Raw genomic sequence first — 15,923 nt, 5'->3', positions numbered from 1 at the left:
TAGAATTGACTGGAGGGAAAATCATAGAGTTTTGATAACTTCCATGAATATATTCAGTGGCATTTCTGATAGCAAGAAGTAGTGCATCATTGACTCTGGTTGCAATTTCACTAAAAATGTTCATTAAGAGCTTTTGCTACTTCTTCAGCCTTGTTAAGTGAGGCATCTTTATGGAATAAAGTGGGTATCATTGTTTTTGGTTGATGATGACTTGCTAATTCATTAATAATTTGCCATATTTTCTTAGTATTGTTTTTAAAGTTACTGAAAATATTAATGTAGTAATTATTCTTTGTAGTTCTAATTAATTGTGTAAGATAGTTGTGGTATAGCTTGTGTAGTAATTGACAGTTTCTAATTTGTACATCTTGAATAATTTTATTTTATATTTAATTAAGTTTAGTATTCCTGATGTTAACTATGAATTAGAAAGTCGTTTGGCAGTCACAAATTTGGTTACTTTAGGGAAATGTTTGTCGTAAAGCTTATTCATAGTTTCCATAAAATTATTAAAGTTTACATTTATATCATCAGAGTTAAATATATCATTCCAGTTAATTAGAGATAAATTAGTGGTCAATAAGTTGTGCTGAAATTTGTTAAAGGTTCTGTAGACTATCTTATGCTTAGTGCAAGGATCTGACATCAGTGCAATATGTAGGAAAGTGGGGAGGTGGTCAGATAATTGGTAGTGGATGATTCCAGAGGTAGATGGTGGAGTAAAGTTTGTCCAAATGTGGTCAAGGAGTGAAGATTGACCTAAATTAGGATTATCAGGAAATCTAGTAGGACGAGATATGTGCGGGAAGTAACTTAATGTTTGCATGGAATTTGAAAAGTGGTTAGTTGGCTGATGGGAAGAATACTCAAAGAAATTAATATTAAAATCCCCAATTAGTACCGTGTTATTATTTTTTTTTTTATCTTTTTTTTTTTTTTTTCAATAGATCCTGAGAAAGAATGTTATGTATTATATCCATGAATTCTTCCACCGCAATATGCTTACTATGCGGTCTGTATATAACAGAAAATATAAAGTTAGTTGAAAATCTCAACATAACTGTGCATATCTCTGTCATCGTTAACAAAGGTATATTGTTGAATAGGTGTAATTTGAAAGTCAGAGTAAATGAAAAGAGTAATAAGCAGTATAGCCTTCTAGGACGTAAAGATGAGGTTAAATCCTTTACCAAGTTTCTGATAATGCAATAACATGAGGTGGGTTATTAAAGCATTTAATGAGAAAGGATAGACTATCAAAATTTTTCCTGAGAAGATCTAACATTGAGATGGAAGATGTTTATGCAAGGATGTGGCGCGGTACTAATGTGTGAATTGTATTCTTCAATACCGTAATAATTGGAGATGGAGCCAAGGTCAGCATGACCATTTACTCCCCTGAAGATCTCAGTTCCAATATCATCTGTATCTATAGGATTGTCACTGTTAACATCATCATATAGTGATTCATAGAGATTTACCATTGATAATCAGGGGGAAAAAAAGGAAATAATAATAATAATAATAATAATAATAATAATAATAATAATAATAATAATAATAGAATAAATAAGGGTTAGTAATATGTTCTTCTACTGACTCGACAAGGTATATGTATAGATATTTTGTAAAAAGCGCTACATGATCATAAGAAGTTATATGGATGAGTTGTGTGTACACAGTTTGCTCTTGCCAACAAAGTAGTTCAAAGGAAATATATAATGTGGCATTTCAGTAAACAATAAAGAAGCAATTACTTGATAAATAGAATAATTTTGTACAAGTAGAGAAATGAAAAATATTGCAAAACATTATCACAGGGACACCACAGTAGTAGTAGTAGTAGTAATAGTAGTAGTAGAAGCAGTAGTAGTAGTAGCAGTGGTGGTGGTGGTGGTTGTGGTGGTGGTAGTAGTAGCAGTAGTAGTAGTAGTAGTAATAGTACCTAGTAGTAGTAGCAGTAGTAGTTGTTGTAGTAGTAGTAGTAGTAGTAATTGTAGTGATGGTGATAAGATTAGTTGCAAAAGTAAGGTATATAATTGGAAAAATTAACAGATCATAGGTTTGTTCAGAAATATGTGTGACTGTCCAGCATGTTGTAGGGATATGATTGATGATGAGAGTTTGGTGAAAAGAAAGAGTATTGAAATTCACTGGAAAATAACAAACATTTAAAAGGGAAGGCAGAGTAGCAGTAAAAATGTCCTGCAACAGAATCCCGACATATACTCGTACATATTAGTGAGTAGTGACACATTAAAAGGAATGAAATCAATAGCACTCATTCAAACCTAGTGGAACACTTTAGAGAGCTACAAATGTATTGCAATAAAGGAGTGGTTTAAGTTTAATCCTCTAGCCCTAATCGTTATCTCTGAGTGAAAGGAATATGTCTAAGAGGGTACAAAGGGATTCTTCACTTGTTATAATATGTTTAAGGTTAGAGCATCTTAATTTGACATATATTTTTGCCATCTCTAGTGTAGCATTGTTGGAACTGATCTTTGTGCAGCTTTTTAATGTTCCAGATAGTTTTGAAGCTGGAAAGGCGTTTAGGGGTTAGACTTTCAGTGATAGAGAAGTTAGGTCTCATTTTGATACAGGCACTCATGATCTCATATTCTATTTTGCGGCTGTGGAGTTTGACTATCATTAGTTTATTTACATTCTGTTTTGCTTTATTGCCAAGTCTGTGAGCTACATTACATGTCATTACGGGATGTATTTATTTTCAGTGTTTCCTTAATAGTATTCACCACTACTTCAGCTGCACTCTCACTGTTAGTTTCCTGAGGAAGGGAGGGGCCACTAAGTATTATAATGCCCCTCCTTTCACACTGACTCACACCATCTATTTGGTTTTCTAATTGAGATACTCTATTTTCAAGGGCAACTATTTTTGTTTTCAGCTGGTCAATGTAGCTGGTCATCTTTCTTATCCGTAAATAGTTGCACAGCTTTGATAATAATATTCACCATCACTTTACTCTTGTCTGAAAGTGCACTGATGCTGTCTTGGATGATGTTACTAATGGTGAGGGGAAGTATGGGTCCAACGTCTCCCGTGGCCAAAGTGGACGACATGGCTGATACATGGGAATTTCCTTTCCCCCTCATCCCTGAACCAGGATTTTTCCTTGTGTTGACCATTGTTGACTCTGTAGGCAAAGTACTGGACGGTAGAAATTTTGCTGGGAATACATAGTAAAGAGTAGAAGGAAAATTGTCCTGTATAGCGGATTTGGGCTGTTTGTTTTGGTTAATCAGGGAGATTGTTGGAACGTCAGGTAGGCAGAGCTATATGTTGTTATTTATGGCAGTCCATGGTGTTTGCTTGCACTGTAGCACTATATAATTTGAGAATCATACCTGCGGAGCCAGTGTATATCACTGGCTGGGAAGTATGGTAGGCGTGTGGGTAAGTATACGATGATAATGCAGGAGCACAGACACCTTGACTTTTCTTATATATATATATATATATATATATATATATATATATATATATATATATATATATATATATATATATATATATATATATATATATATATATATATATATATATATATATATATATATATATATATATATATATATATATATATATATATATATATATATATATATATATATATATATATATATATATATATATATATATATATATATATATATATATATATATATATATATATATATATATATATATATATATAATTCACACCGTCCATCACTCACCCATGACACATTTTAGATCCATATACATATATATATATATATATATATATATATATATATATATATATATATATATATATATATATATATATATATATATATATATATATATATATATATATATATATATATATATATATATATATATATATATATATATATATATATATATATATATATATATATATATATATATATATATATATATATATATATATATATATATATATATATATATATATATATATATATATATATATATATATATATATATATATATATATATATATATATATATATATATATATATATATATATATATATATATATATATATATATATATATATATATATTGAAATTTGATTATTAAATTTTAGAGTGAAAACGAAATTTCAGTCTGTGAGAAGAATGTGTGTGTGGTTAAGCTTGAGTCGCTTGAAGGATCTGTTAAATCAGAACTTAATCATACCTGATGTGCACAGTTATCATCGAATCCCTTGTTCACACACTTCAAATGATCGACATGGACGATCTGTTCTCCTAAGGTTTTCAGATCTAGAATTTTTACTTTGTGGCCATGGAGAGATTCGATTACACAGTGTGGCCCAAAGAACAATGGATCTAAAATGTGTCATGGGTGAGTGATGGACGGTGTGAAGCACACTGAGGACAGAGTGCACAGTGTTAAAAGATATATTTTCTCATAGTCGGCTAGAAAAAATTATCGTTTTGCCTGCGCAAGGCATCCGTCCCGACCTGGATGTCCTGCGTGGGGTGAGTCGTGAACGTGGTGAAGTATGATACTCACTAGCGACTGAGCTATCACTACCTGAGATAAATGCTTACTAGAATCATCAGTAGAAACATCACTAGACTTATATAAGAGATCGTCTTGCATGAAAAACATATTAGCACTCACTTGCAACTCAGGAAGATTTGTCTCACCACCAGATTCTAGGTAATAAACAACACTGGAACAGAAGGCGTCTGAACGTTGATGTTTCCTTATTTCGTCCTAGGATGGCATGGCAGGATTTTTTGTCATGACGGAGATAATAGCAACATTGCGTGATAGTGCATCTGCAACTAAGTTTGCCTTACCAGGAATATATAAAATTGTAGGATTAAATCTTTAAATCGTGAGATGCCAGCGAGCAAATCAACTTGTGAAGTTGTTGCCTTTGAAGGTTTCTGTGACAGCATAATAATTAGTGTGGACATGAATTTTATAGCCTAAGGTGAGTTTACAGAAATGATGTAACGCCCAGATCACGGTGAGACTTTCACGCTTTGTGACGTCATAGTTTTTGCTCTACCTTGTTGAGAAGTCTTCTAACGTAAGCTAATATGCGATGTTTACCGAGTGAATCTTTCTCTATAAGAACAGCACAGATTCCAAGCCAGAAGCGTCGGAGTATAAGATGAAATCTTTCTCGAACTATAGAAAAGCAAGAACTGGTGCTTGGCACAAGACAGTTTTGAGAAAATTAAAGGCATCTTGTTTCTTTTCAGACCAGATGAATGCAACATTTTCTTGAGCAAATGAGTGAGAGGTTGAGCGATAAGGCTGAAATTCTTCGTGAACTGGAGATAAAATCAAGCAAGACTGATGAATTATCTGATCTGATCAATATTAGCAGGAAAAGGGAAATTTTTCACAGCATTTACATTATCATCTAAAGTGTGAATAACATCTCTGTCGACTTTGTGACCAAGGAATTGAATTTCACTTACTCTTTGAGAAACGAGCATTTCTTGAGTTTGATCTTTAAGCCAGCAGCTTCAAAGCGTGACAGAACGAGAGACAGCGTGTGAAAATGATCCTGTAAAGACTATGATACTATGATAACGTCATCAAGGAAGCAGAACACACTTTTACCGATAAGACCTGAGAGAACAGAATTCATCAATCTCTGAAACGTTAGAGGCGAGTTACGTATGGCCTTAGGCAATACGTTTGAACATAAATTGGCCAGAGAAGGTAGTGAAAGCAGTATATGGCCGTGAAGTTTCATTTGATTCAACTTGAAAGAATCCTGAGTGAAAGTCTAGGGTATAAAATACCGCATTTGAATCTCCGAGAGACTGAAGATCACCTAATCTCGGTATAGGATAACGGTCAGGAATGGTAGATGCGTTGAGTTTTCTGAAGTCGACAACGACACGCCAATCGCCTTATTTCTTTGGAACGAGTAACAAACGGAGCGTTATAAGGTGAACAGGCAGATTCCACTACATCCTGAAGTAACATACCTCGCACAGCTTCGTCAACCAGAAAACGACGACTGTGTGGCGCCCTATAGCTCGGGGTGTAAGATGGTCTGGACCCAGACGTCAGATGAATAGCTTGAGTGATGACGTCTGTGTGGCCCAGAGGTTCACCAGGGAGTGAGGGAACTTCCCTGAAAGAATTTACGAGAGCGAGTAATTCATGTTGAGATTCTGGGAAATCAAATACAGATATGTGATCATCGGTGACAGGCGAGAGAAAAGACATGTCATGGCTATCAGATGCAGATAGATACATTATTGATAGAAGATGTTAAATTATCCAAGATTACAACTCTCTCAGAGTAAGGCAAGGCTTCTCCGAGCAGCACACCTGCTTTGAGCTTGACAGGCGTAGATGTGACATTTTTCAGCTCGATTTTACAGAAACCATTTTCATCGATTGTTGTAAGAACGGATTCTAACTCAACACCTTTGCATGGAGATTGTTGTGCATAACAGAGGATATCAGTGTTTGATACAGCAGACTTAAGTTTAGCGTTTACAACATATAAAGCACATTCAGATAGCGTTACCGGATCTGCTAGCAAAATGTGTTTAGAAGGAGTTACACCGTGGTCTGACTGGGAAGTTGATTGAGAATGAGGCTGTGAGACAGGCAAATTAGGTGACATAACACAAGAATCCCGTGTAGATAACATCTGATCGCTAGTAGAAGGAAGAGTTGCAACAGATGTCACTACACCAGCAAGAGAGGAAGTATCAGAGGAAAGAACAGTAGGAATATAAATATCTCATTGAGCGATTTCATTGATGGCAGGGAAAAGACTGATGTAATATTTGCACATGGTGTTGAAGCCTATGAGAAGATCAGCATTGAAAGATACATCAGATACAATATAAAAATAATCACATATGTCTGGTTCCTGGGGTGATAAAGACAGTGAGGTAAGATCATTTTCCCAGATATACCAATGAGATTGACATCAGGAGGTAATGTAGTGATGAGATCCTTTTTTTTTTTTTTTATGTAGGAAGGACACTGGCCAAGGGCAACAAAAATCCAATAAAAAAAATGCCCACTGAAATGCCAGTCCCATAAAAGGGTCAAAGCAGTAGTCAAAAATTGATGAATAAGTGTCTTGAAACCTTCCTCTTGAAGAAATTCATGTCATAGGAAGATGGAAATACAGAACCAGGCAGGGAGTTCCAGAGTTTATCAGAGAAAGGGATGAATGATTGAGAATACTGGTTAACTCTTGCGTTAGAGAGGTGGACAGAATAGGGGTGAGAGAAAGAAGAAAGTCTTGTGCAGCGAGGCCGCGGGAGGAGGGGAGGCATGCAGTTAGCAAGATCAGAAGAGCAGTTAGCATGAAAATAGCGGTAGAAGACAGCTATATATGCAACATTGCGGCGGTGAGAGAAAGGCTGAAGACAGTCAGTTAGAGGAGAGTTGATGAGACGAAAAGCTTTTGATTCCACCCTGTCTAGAAGAGCAGTATGAGTGAGAAGGGCAAGAGAGTTTCCGAAATACAACCAATTTTTATAAGGTTTACTTCAGCACCCGTGTCAACGAAGGCTTTGTGTGATACAGTGACACAACATCTGTGATAATACCACTGAATAATCCAGCATATCAGATGTTAATTGAAGGAAGTGCTGAGTTAGGAGGATGTGTGAAGCATACCTTTTGTTTTGTACGATTTTTAGGTACATAGTAAGGAGAAGAATTGAGGATAGGCGATATTATGATGGACTGGTCAGAGAAGGGCGCGAAGAGTTTTCCGACGATGTTTGTGGAGTCTGTAATTGTGCGTGATAATGCCTGCAATCTTGTAAGAAGTGACCTACCTTTTTGTGGAAGGAACAGAAAGCTTCAGGATTGAAAGAGTGTCTTCCTGAACTATCGAGAACAACTCTGCACTGTGCAAGAACATGACCTGGCAGCTTGCAATGGTTGCGGGTGACATTTCTTGATCTTGATTTCAATCGAGTGTACTGATAGCGAGATGAAGGGGATGTATGTCCATGAGAAGGAGAAAGAGAGCGGGAAGGTGAGTGATGAGGAGAGGTGAGTGAGTCAGGTGAGGAAGCAACAAGAGCCTGAACAAGTTCAGATTTGGGAAGGGGATTTTGCAGACGTCATATATGTAGTCTGAATTGTGAAACTCAATGTCACTTGCGACCTGGAAATTGGGAGCATCGAGGAAGGAGGTAAGCCTTTTCAACCCATCTGATGACAGTGAGTCATTTGTAAACCAATTTGAGTCTTGCAGCTGAGTTATCAATTCAGACCTCAGAGAGGAAGCAATGTTTTCTGGATGGTAAGGATTAGTGTTTGAGCGGATGTGTTGTAAGATAGATTTGTAAAGTTTGAGAAGAGAATGAGTGGCTCCAAGCTTGGAATGACTCTGGAAATGATTTCTGAGGTGAGTGGTGAAGTCATCAAAGGTGGTGTGTGAAGCAAATCTGTCTGACTTCACCAACAGACCAGCGAGATTTTAAAATAGAGATTTTTTACTTATCAGATGTGGCTGCACGTCGAGTGCATTCCTCCTCAATTCTTTGAATAAACTGATGAACAGTCTCTGTGCCAGTACCAGAAAAAAATTAGGAAGGTGATGAGATTCGTGTAAGAAGGTGATATGAGGAGTAACGTTGATTTCCGTGGACATTGTGGCAGGAGAAGGAGAGAGTCCAGACTCTGAGCGTGTTTGCATGAACGACGTGAAGTGCACAGACAATTAAGGAATGGGCACAGAAATATAAAAACACATAATATGGTAACACAGCACACAATGTATACACTGTGTGTGTACACATTATATATATATATATATATATATATATATATATATATATATATATATATATATATATATATATATATATATATATATATATATATATATATATATATATATATATATATATATATATATATATATATATATATATATATATATATATATATATATATATATATATATATATATATATATATATATATATATATATATATATATATATATATATATATATATATATATATATATATTTTTTTTTTTTTTTTTTTTTTTTTTTTTTTTTTTTTTTTTTTTATGCAGGAGGGGCACTGGCCAAGGGCAAAGTGGTAGTCAAACACTGAAGGATAAGTGTCTTGAAACCTCCCTCTTGAAGGAATTTAAGTCATAGGAAGGTGGAAATACAGAAGCAGGCAGGGAGTTCCAGAGTTTACCAGAGAAAGGGATGAATGATTGAGAATACTGGTTAACTCTTGCGTTAGAGAGGTAGACAGAATAGGGGTGAGAGAAAGATGAAAGTCTTGTGCAGCGAGGCCGCAGGAGGAAGGGAGGCACGCAGTTAGCAAGATCAGAAGAGCAGTTAGCATGAAAATAGCAGTAGAAGACAGCTAGAGATGCAACATTGCGGTGATGAGAGAGAGGCTGAAGACAGTCAATTAGAGGAGAGGAGTTGATGAGACGAAAAGCTTTTGATTCCACCCTGCCTAGAAGAGCAGTATGAGTGGAACCCCCCAGACGTGTGAAGCATACTCCATACATGGACGGATAAGGCCCTTGTACAGAGTTAGCAGCTGAGGGGGTGAGAAAAACTGGCGGAGACGTCTCAGAACACCTAACTTCATAGAAGCTGTTTTAGCTGGAGATGAGAAGTGAAGTTTCCAGTTCAAATTATAAGTAAAGGACAGACTGAGGATGTTGTAGAAGAGGGGGACAGTTGAGTGTCATTGAAGAAGAGGGGATAGTTGTCTGGAAGGTTGTGTCGAGTTGATAGATGAAGGAATTGAGTTTTTGAGGCATTAAACAATACCAAGTTTGCTCTGCCCCACTCGGAAATTTTTGAAAGATCGGAAGTCAAGCGTTCTGTGGCTTCCTTGCGTGAAATGTTTACTTCCTGAAGGGTTGGATGTCTATGAAAATACGTGGAAAAGTGCAGGGTGGTATCATCAGCGTAGTAGTGGATAGCACAAGAAGTGAAGCATACTCCATACATGGACGGATAAGGCCCTTGTACAGAGTTAGCAGCTGAGGGGGTGAGAAAAACTGATAGTTTATATATATATATATATATATATATATATATATATATATATATATATATATATATATATATATATATATATATATATATATATATATATATATATATATATATATATATATATATATATATATATATATATATATATATATATATATATATATATATATATATATATATATATATATATATACGAGTATTTCAAAATAATCAGCCTCGGAGTCCCCATCTGGGGAGGGGACCATAAATGTCCCCGGGTCGGACTGCCTTTCTGTCGACGACCCTAAGTGTCTTGACATCCCCCTCAACTTTTTCTTCATTAACTTCTGCAACATTCGCGGTCTAAGATCTAATTTTCAATTTGTAGAACACCACCTCTCCTCTTCTAAACCTCATCTTTTTCTCACTGAAACTCAGGTGTCTGAGGCAACTGACAGTAGCCCCTTTTCTGTTCCCTCCTACTTTATCCTCATTTTCGATCCAAAGCTGGATGTTGCATTTATGTGAGCAATGACTTAACCTGCCCACGCTCTTGATTCTTCCGAGTTTTCCACCATCTGGCTACGACTACAGAGTCACTCTCAAACTAAATTTATCTGTGCTGTATACCTCTCACCTAACTCCTCTGACTAAGAAATTCTTTGACTACTTAACTTCCAAAGTGGAGCACATTCTGACCCTCTTCCCTTTTGCAGAGATCTCCATTCTTGGAGACTTCAATGTTCACCACCAGCTTTGGCTTTCCTTTCCCTTCACTGACCATCCTGGTGAACTAGCCTTCAAGTTTGCTATCCTCCATGACCTAGAGAAATTGGTGCAACACCCTACTCGTATCCTAATCGTCTTGGAGATACGCCCAACAATCTTGACCTTTTCCTGACCTCTAATCCTTCTGCTTATGCTGTCACCCTTTCTTCTCCATTGGGCTCCTCCGATCACAGTCTCATATCTGTATCTTGTCCTATCGCTCCAATCCCTCATCAGGATTCCTTTAAGCGAAGGTGCCTCTGGTGTTTTGCCTCCGCTAGTTGGGGGGACCTGAGGAGGTATTTTGCTGATTTTCCTTAGAATGACTACTGCTTCCGTGTCCGAGACCCGTCTTTGTGTGCTGAGCGCATAACGGAGGTGATAGTGTCTGGCATGGAGGCGTACATTCCTCACTCTTTTTCTCGTCCTAAACCTTCCAAACCTTTCAAGATCTAACTCCCCTCGTGACTTCTGGCATCTAGCCAAAAATATCTCCAATGACTTTGCTTCTTCTTCTTTCCCTCCTTTATTTCAACCAGATGGCACCACTGCTATCACATCTATTTCTAAAGCTTAACTCTTCGCTCAAATCTTTGCTAAAAACTCTACCTTGGACGATTCTGGGCTTGTTCCTCCCATTCCTCCACCCTCTGACTACTTCGTGCTACCTATTAAGATTCTTCGCAATGATGTTTTCCAGGCATATATATATATATATATATATATATATATATATATATATATATATATATATATATATATATATATATATATATATATATATATATATATATATATATATATATATATATATATATATATATATATATATATATATATATATATATATATATATATATATATATATATATATATATATATATATATATATATATATATATATATATATATATATATATATATATTGTAAGGATAGAAGAGTAATGACTCCATTTTGACAGTGCCGTGCCCCTGACGTATCTTCCTTGCCTTTGTTACAAGAGCCACTCCTGCCTTCAAGGAGAGCCCCATGCGACATTCCATCAACGATAGAGGTATTTTTATGAATGTGTGTGTGTGTGTGTGTGTGTGTGTGTGTGTGTGTGTGTGTGTGTGTGTGTGTGATTCACCTACGGTCATTTGCTGGTTACCTAGCTAACCGTTACCCTACGGAAAGAGCTCATAGCTCATAGTGAGACCACTTACACACCACACACCGGGACAGGGAGTTCACACCCCCTCGGGTTACATTCCGTACCTACCTGCTGCTAGGTGAACAAGGGCTACACAATGCGGTGTGTGTGTGTGTGTGTGTGTGTGTGTGTGTGTGTGTGTGTGTGTGTGTGTGTGTGTGTGTGTGTGTGTGTGTGTGTGTGTGTGTGTGTGTGTGTGTGTGATGTTCATAAAAAATAAATAAATAAATAAAGCAAAATATTTCCCGAAAAGAAAAAAAAAATTAGGCGATATGGTATGAGGCAGCACAATTTTTTAGTAGTTTACGTATTGTTCTGTCATTTAATGAAAAACAGAATACTGAATGCAATTATTATGTTTAAGGATATGGATCACTAAGAACCTTGCTTACACATTAAATCATGCAGGAGGAATGCAGCAGAACTCTATGGGAGGCAGTAGCAGCAGGAGACGTCGCAGAAGTCGAGTCCCTCCTAGGGAAAGGCCACGACCCATGGGATATCGAACCAAGGAGAACTACTTCCCCGCTGCTTGACGCTCACATACTCGGCGAAAGACATGTGCTACAGACGTTCTCTAATTACTTAGGCTCTGCAGGAAATAATCATGAAGAATTTATTGAACAAATACTGCAGGTACGATCACATGTTTAAATTTTGTTTTTCTGATTTTTTTTTTTTTTTTTTTTTTTTTTTTGGCAAAAGAATTGATACTATCAAATTATTTTATCAAGAGTAAGATGTGCTTATCAAGGTATATAATAATACGACATTAGTTCTTTACACGTCTTAATAACTATACTCATGTTTATATCTGTGCTCCAAAGATTATCTGTAATATCTTCTTCTTACTAGAACTTCATTTCACTTCCTTAATATAACACTGATTTTCACTATTATTAATTACTTCATTCATCGACGATAAATTTGCATTACCCACGCTATTTCTCTCACATAACTACTAACTTTGCTTGATAAGTACTTTCAATATTGAAATTAGAATTGCAAACTTATTTAGCAAACCTTTATAATCTCCCTTCGTAGAAATTTAATCTCATAATATTCAAATTTCACCCTGTCCTCTTTTACTGACAAACATTAAAAAAATAAATAAATTCAGCTCTGCTATATCTACCCAAAGAGTACGACTCTTTTTATATGAACGATACATGCTCGCGTTCGATGCTGCGGCGTTCTACAAGGACAAGATATTTGACAGAACCCTTCACACGAGCGTTGGTATCTGAGATGCTGGGCGAACGCTCAAACTACCTAAGGCCCGGTTCACACTAGTCCCTTTTTACGGATTACGTCTCCGTTCACTGTCCAACAATGACGTCACAAAAACGGAATCCACAATGAAGGGAGGAGTTGGCCGCCGTCATCGTATTCACGTTTGTCAAGATGGCCGCGCGGAGAAGAGACCTCCTCGACATTGAATTTGTATACTTCTTGCCACCTTGCTGCCTGCAGCTGACGAAGACAGGCCAGTGAGGTAGAGAAGAGTATCATTTATTGCACAGTAAAGAATACGTAACAACGCTAGTGAATACTATGAAGAATGATGGCGGTAGTAGTGTCTGCTGTATTAATGCATGGTGTGATGGAGAGGGAGGGTACACTAGTATTTTCCGATTGTCTGCTTATCAGTTATTAATACATTGTCATTATCATAGCTGCTGAGTGAGGCTTGTTGCTTTTCTGCAGTTTCTTGTGCTGAAACCTGTCTAGTCCATCCTTATACTTATGTTTAGATCCTTTCCGGTTCTGCCGCACCTCACGCTGGGACCCCAGTCACTCCTCGTCCTCCACGAAGTGTAAGAATGTTTGATTAACAATATAGCAGTATTACATTACAAAGCTGTAATTCAATAACGTTTTTTCATGTACTTAAGTATCATACCTATGGTCTGACCAGTTTGAATTGAGCGTTTGGGCGTTGTCGTTTCTGGGGATTCCCCGACATGCGGCTCTGCCACAGTTACACCAAGACACACCTTATGTCAGATGCTTCCTACCTCAAAATTAAATGGTGGTATAGTATGTATATATATACATTGTGATGCTCTAAAAAGGCAAGTTAATGTAATATGTTTCTTTTTTTTTTTTTTTTTAATGACACTTGCATTGTTTTCTTGCAAACCCCACAATACTTGGCAACGTTTCCTCCAAGCGTTGTCACCTTTCCATGGGTGACTGAGTGAGGTCACATGGTCAGACTGACCGTGTTAATCCACAGGTCAATTCCTCTCGCGCCGCCAGCCTAGATGGAAGCTATCCCGCTCGTTCTCGTCATCTCCACAGGCGAGAAAAAGAGCTTATTTACTCTGTCAAAAAGTACTTTTTGGAAGAAAAGGCTAATAGAGTGCCATTACTTGACCCTTCAAGAGCTGTTGCTCCAACAGTGAAAACCACCAACGCGAGTGAGGCAACAGTTAAAATTTGTTCATCTACCAATGAAGCTCACATGAAACAGAGGCCACCAGCACATCCTGTGTTCTCAACAACAAAGAACCGTCCTGCAAATATAACAAACGTTGATGACTTTGACAAACGTGTAGTGAGGACAGTTTTGGGATTTTACCCAAGGAAGGAGATCCCAGCACTGCACAAAGTAAGGGAAGAATTCAAGGAAAATATTTCCTTCAAAGGATGCAACGAATCTCTACGGAAGATTCTCAAAGAGATTGGATTCAGATACAGAAATGTTGATGACCGCAAATTGTTGCTGCTCGTAAACGATTTTTGAGAGAAATGCTGCGTCTGAAGCAGTCTTCCTAGGCGAACATCATTTGACTGGATTAGACCTGAGTCAATCAAAGTTACACCATAGGAAAATGCTGGACTGACACATCCGAAGCAGCAACAGTACAACCACCGACAGGAAAGGAAGGCCGTCTCATAATTCTCCACGCAGGAACAAGAGATGGTTTCATCAATAATGCAAAACTGATCTTCCAGCCAAAAACACGACGGGGATTACCACAAAGAGATGAATTCCACGGTGTTTAAGAAATAGTTCAGGAATCAAACACCAAACTCCGTCATCGTCATGGATAACGCTCCCTACCACTCCGTCCTACAAGAGAAAGTACCAAGCTCATCGTGAAGGAAGGCGGAACTGAAGAACCTGAAACGAAATCCACAATGGAGAGAGAGAGAGAGAGAGAGAGAGAGAGAGAGAGACCTGAAAAAGGCTCAGCTTATATCTTGTTCACCTCCCTCCTCGATGCTCCCATTTTCCATGTTAAAAAGGCTCAGCTTATCTTGTTCACCTCCTTCCTCGATGCTCCCATTTTCCATGTCGCAAGTGACATCGAATTTCACAAATCGGATTACATATATGATGTTTGCAAAATCATTTCTGATAAGCGTTCCCTTCCCAGCTCTGAACCTGTTCAGGCTTTTGTTGCTTCCTCACCTGACTCACTCACCTCTCCTCATCACCCACCTTCCCGTTCTCCTTCTCCTTCTCGTGGACATACATCCCCTTCATCTCGCTATCAGTACACTCGATCGAAATCAAGATAAAGAAATGTCACCCGCAACCGTTGCAAGCTGCCAGGTCATGTTCTTGCACAGAGCAGAGTTGTTCTCGATAGTTCAAGAAGACACCTCCAATCCTGAAGCATTCTGTTCCTTCCACAAAAGGGTAGGTAATTTTTTACAAGACTGCAGGCATTATCATTCACAGTCATAGGCTCCACATACATCGTCGGAAAACTCTTTGCACCCTTCTATGACCAATCCATCATAACATCATCCATCCTCAAGTCTTCACCTTTTTACGTACCTAAACATCGTACAAAACACAAGGTATGCTTCACACATCCTCCTGACTCACCACTTCCTTCAATTAAATTAGATATGCTGGATTATCCAATGGCATAATCACAGATGTTACTTGTCATTCTATCATACAAAGCTTTCTTTGACACGGGTGCTGCGGT

The 15,923-nt window shown here is 37.3% G+C and overlaps 1 protein-coding gene across 1 annotated transcript in view; it reads left to right on the top strand.

The window, feature by feature from the left end:
* LOC135091508 (uncharacterized) overlaps positions 1-15,923 on the top strand; it is a 112,931-nt gene that overhangs the window by 53,754 nt on the left and 43,254 nt on the right. Inside the window, exons 5-6 of the mRNA XM_063989213.1 lie at positions 11,743-11,835; positions 12,382-12,609. Coding sequence (XP_063845283.1) covers positions 11,743-11,835; positions 12,382-12,609 — 321 coding nt within the window. The remainder of the gene's footprint in view (positions 1-11,742; positions 11,836-12,381; positions 12,610-15,923) is intronic.

The sequence above is a fragment of the Scylla paramamosain genome, chromosome 37 (genome assembly GCF_035594125.1).
Source record: "Scylla paramamosain isolate STU-SP2022 chromosome 37, ASM3559412v1, whole genome shotgun sequence".
NCBI lineage: Eukaryota > Metazoa > Arthropoda > Malacostraca > Decapoda > Portunidae > Scylla > Scylla paramamosain.
This window is presented reverse-complemented; position numbering and strand designations above follow the sequence as displayed.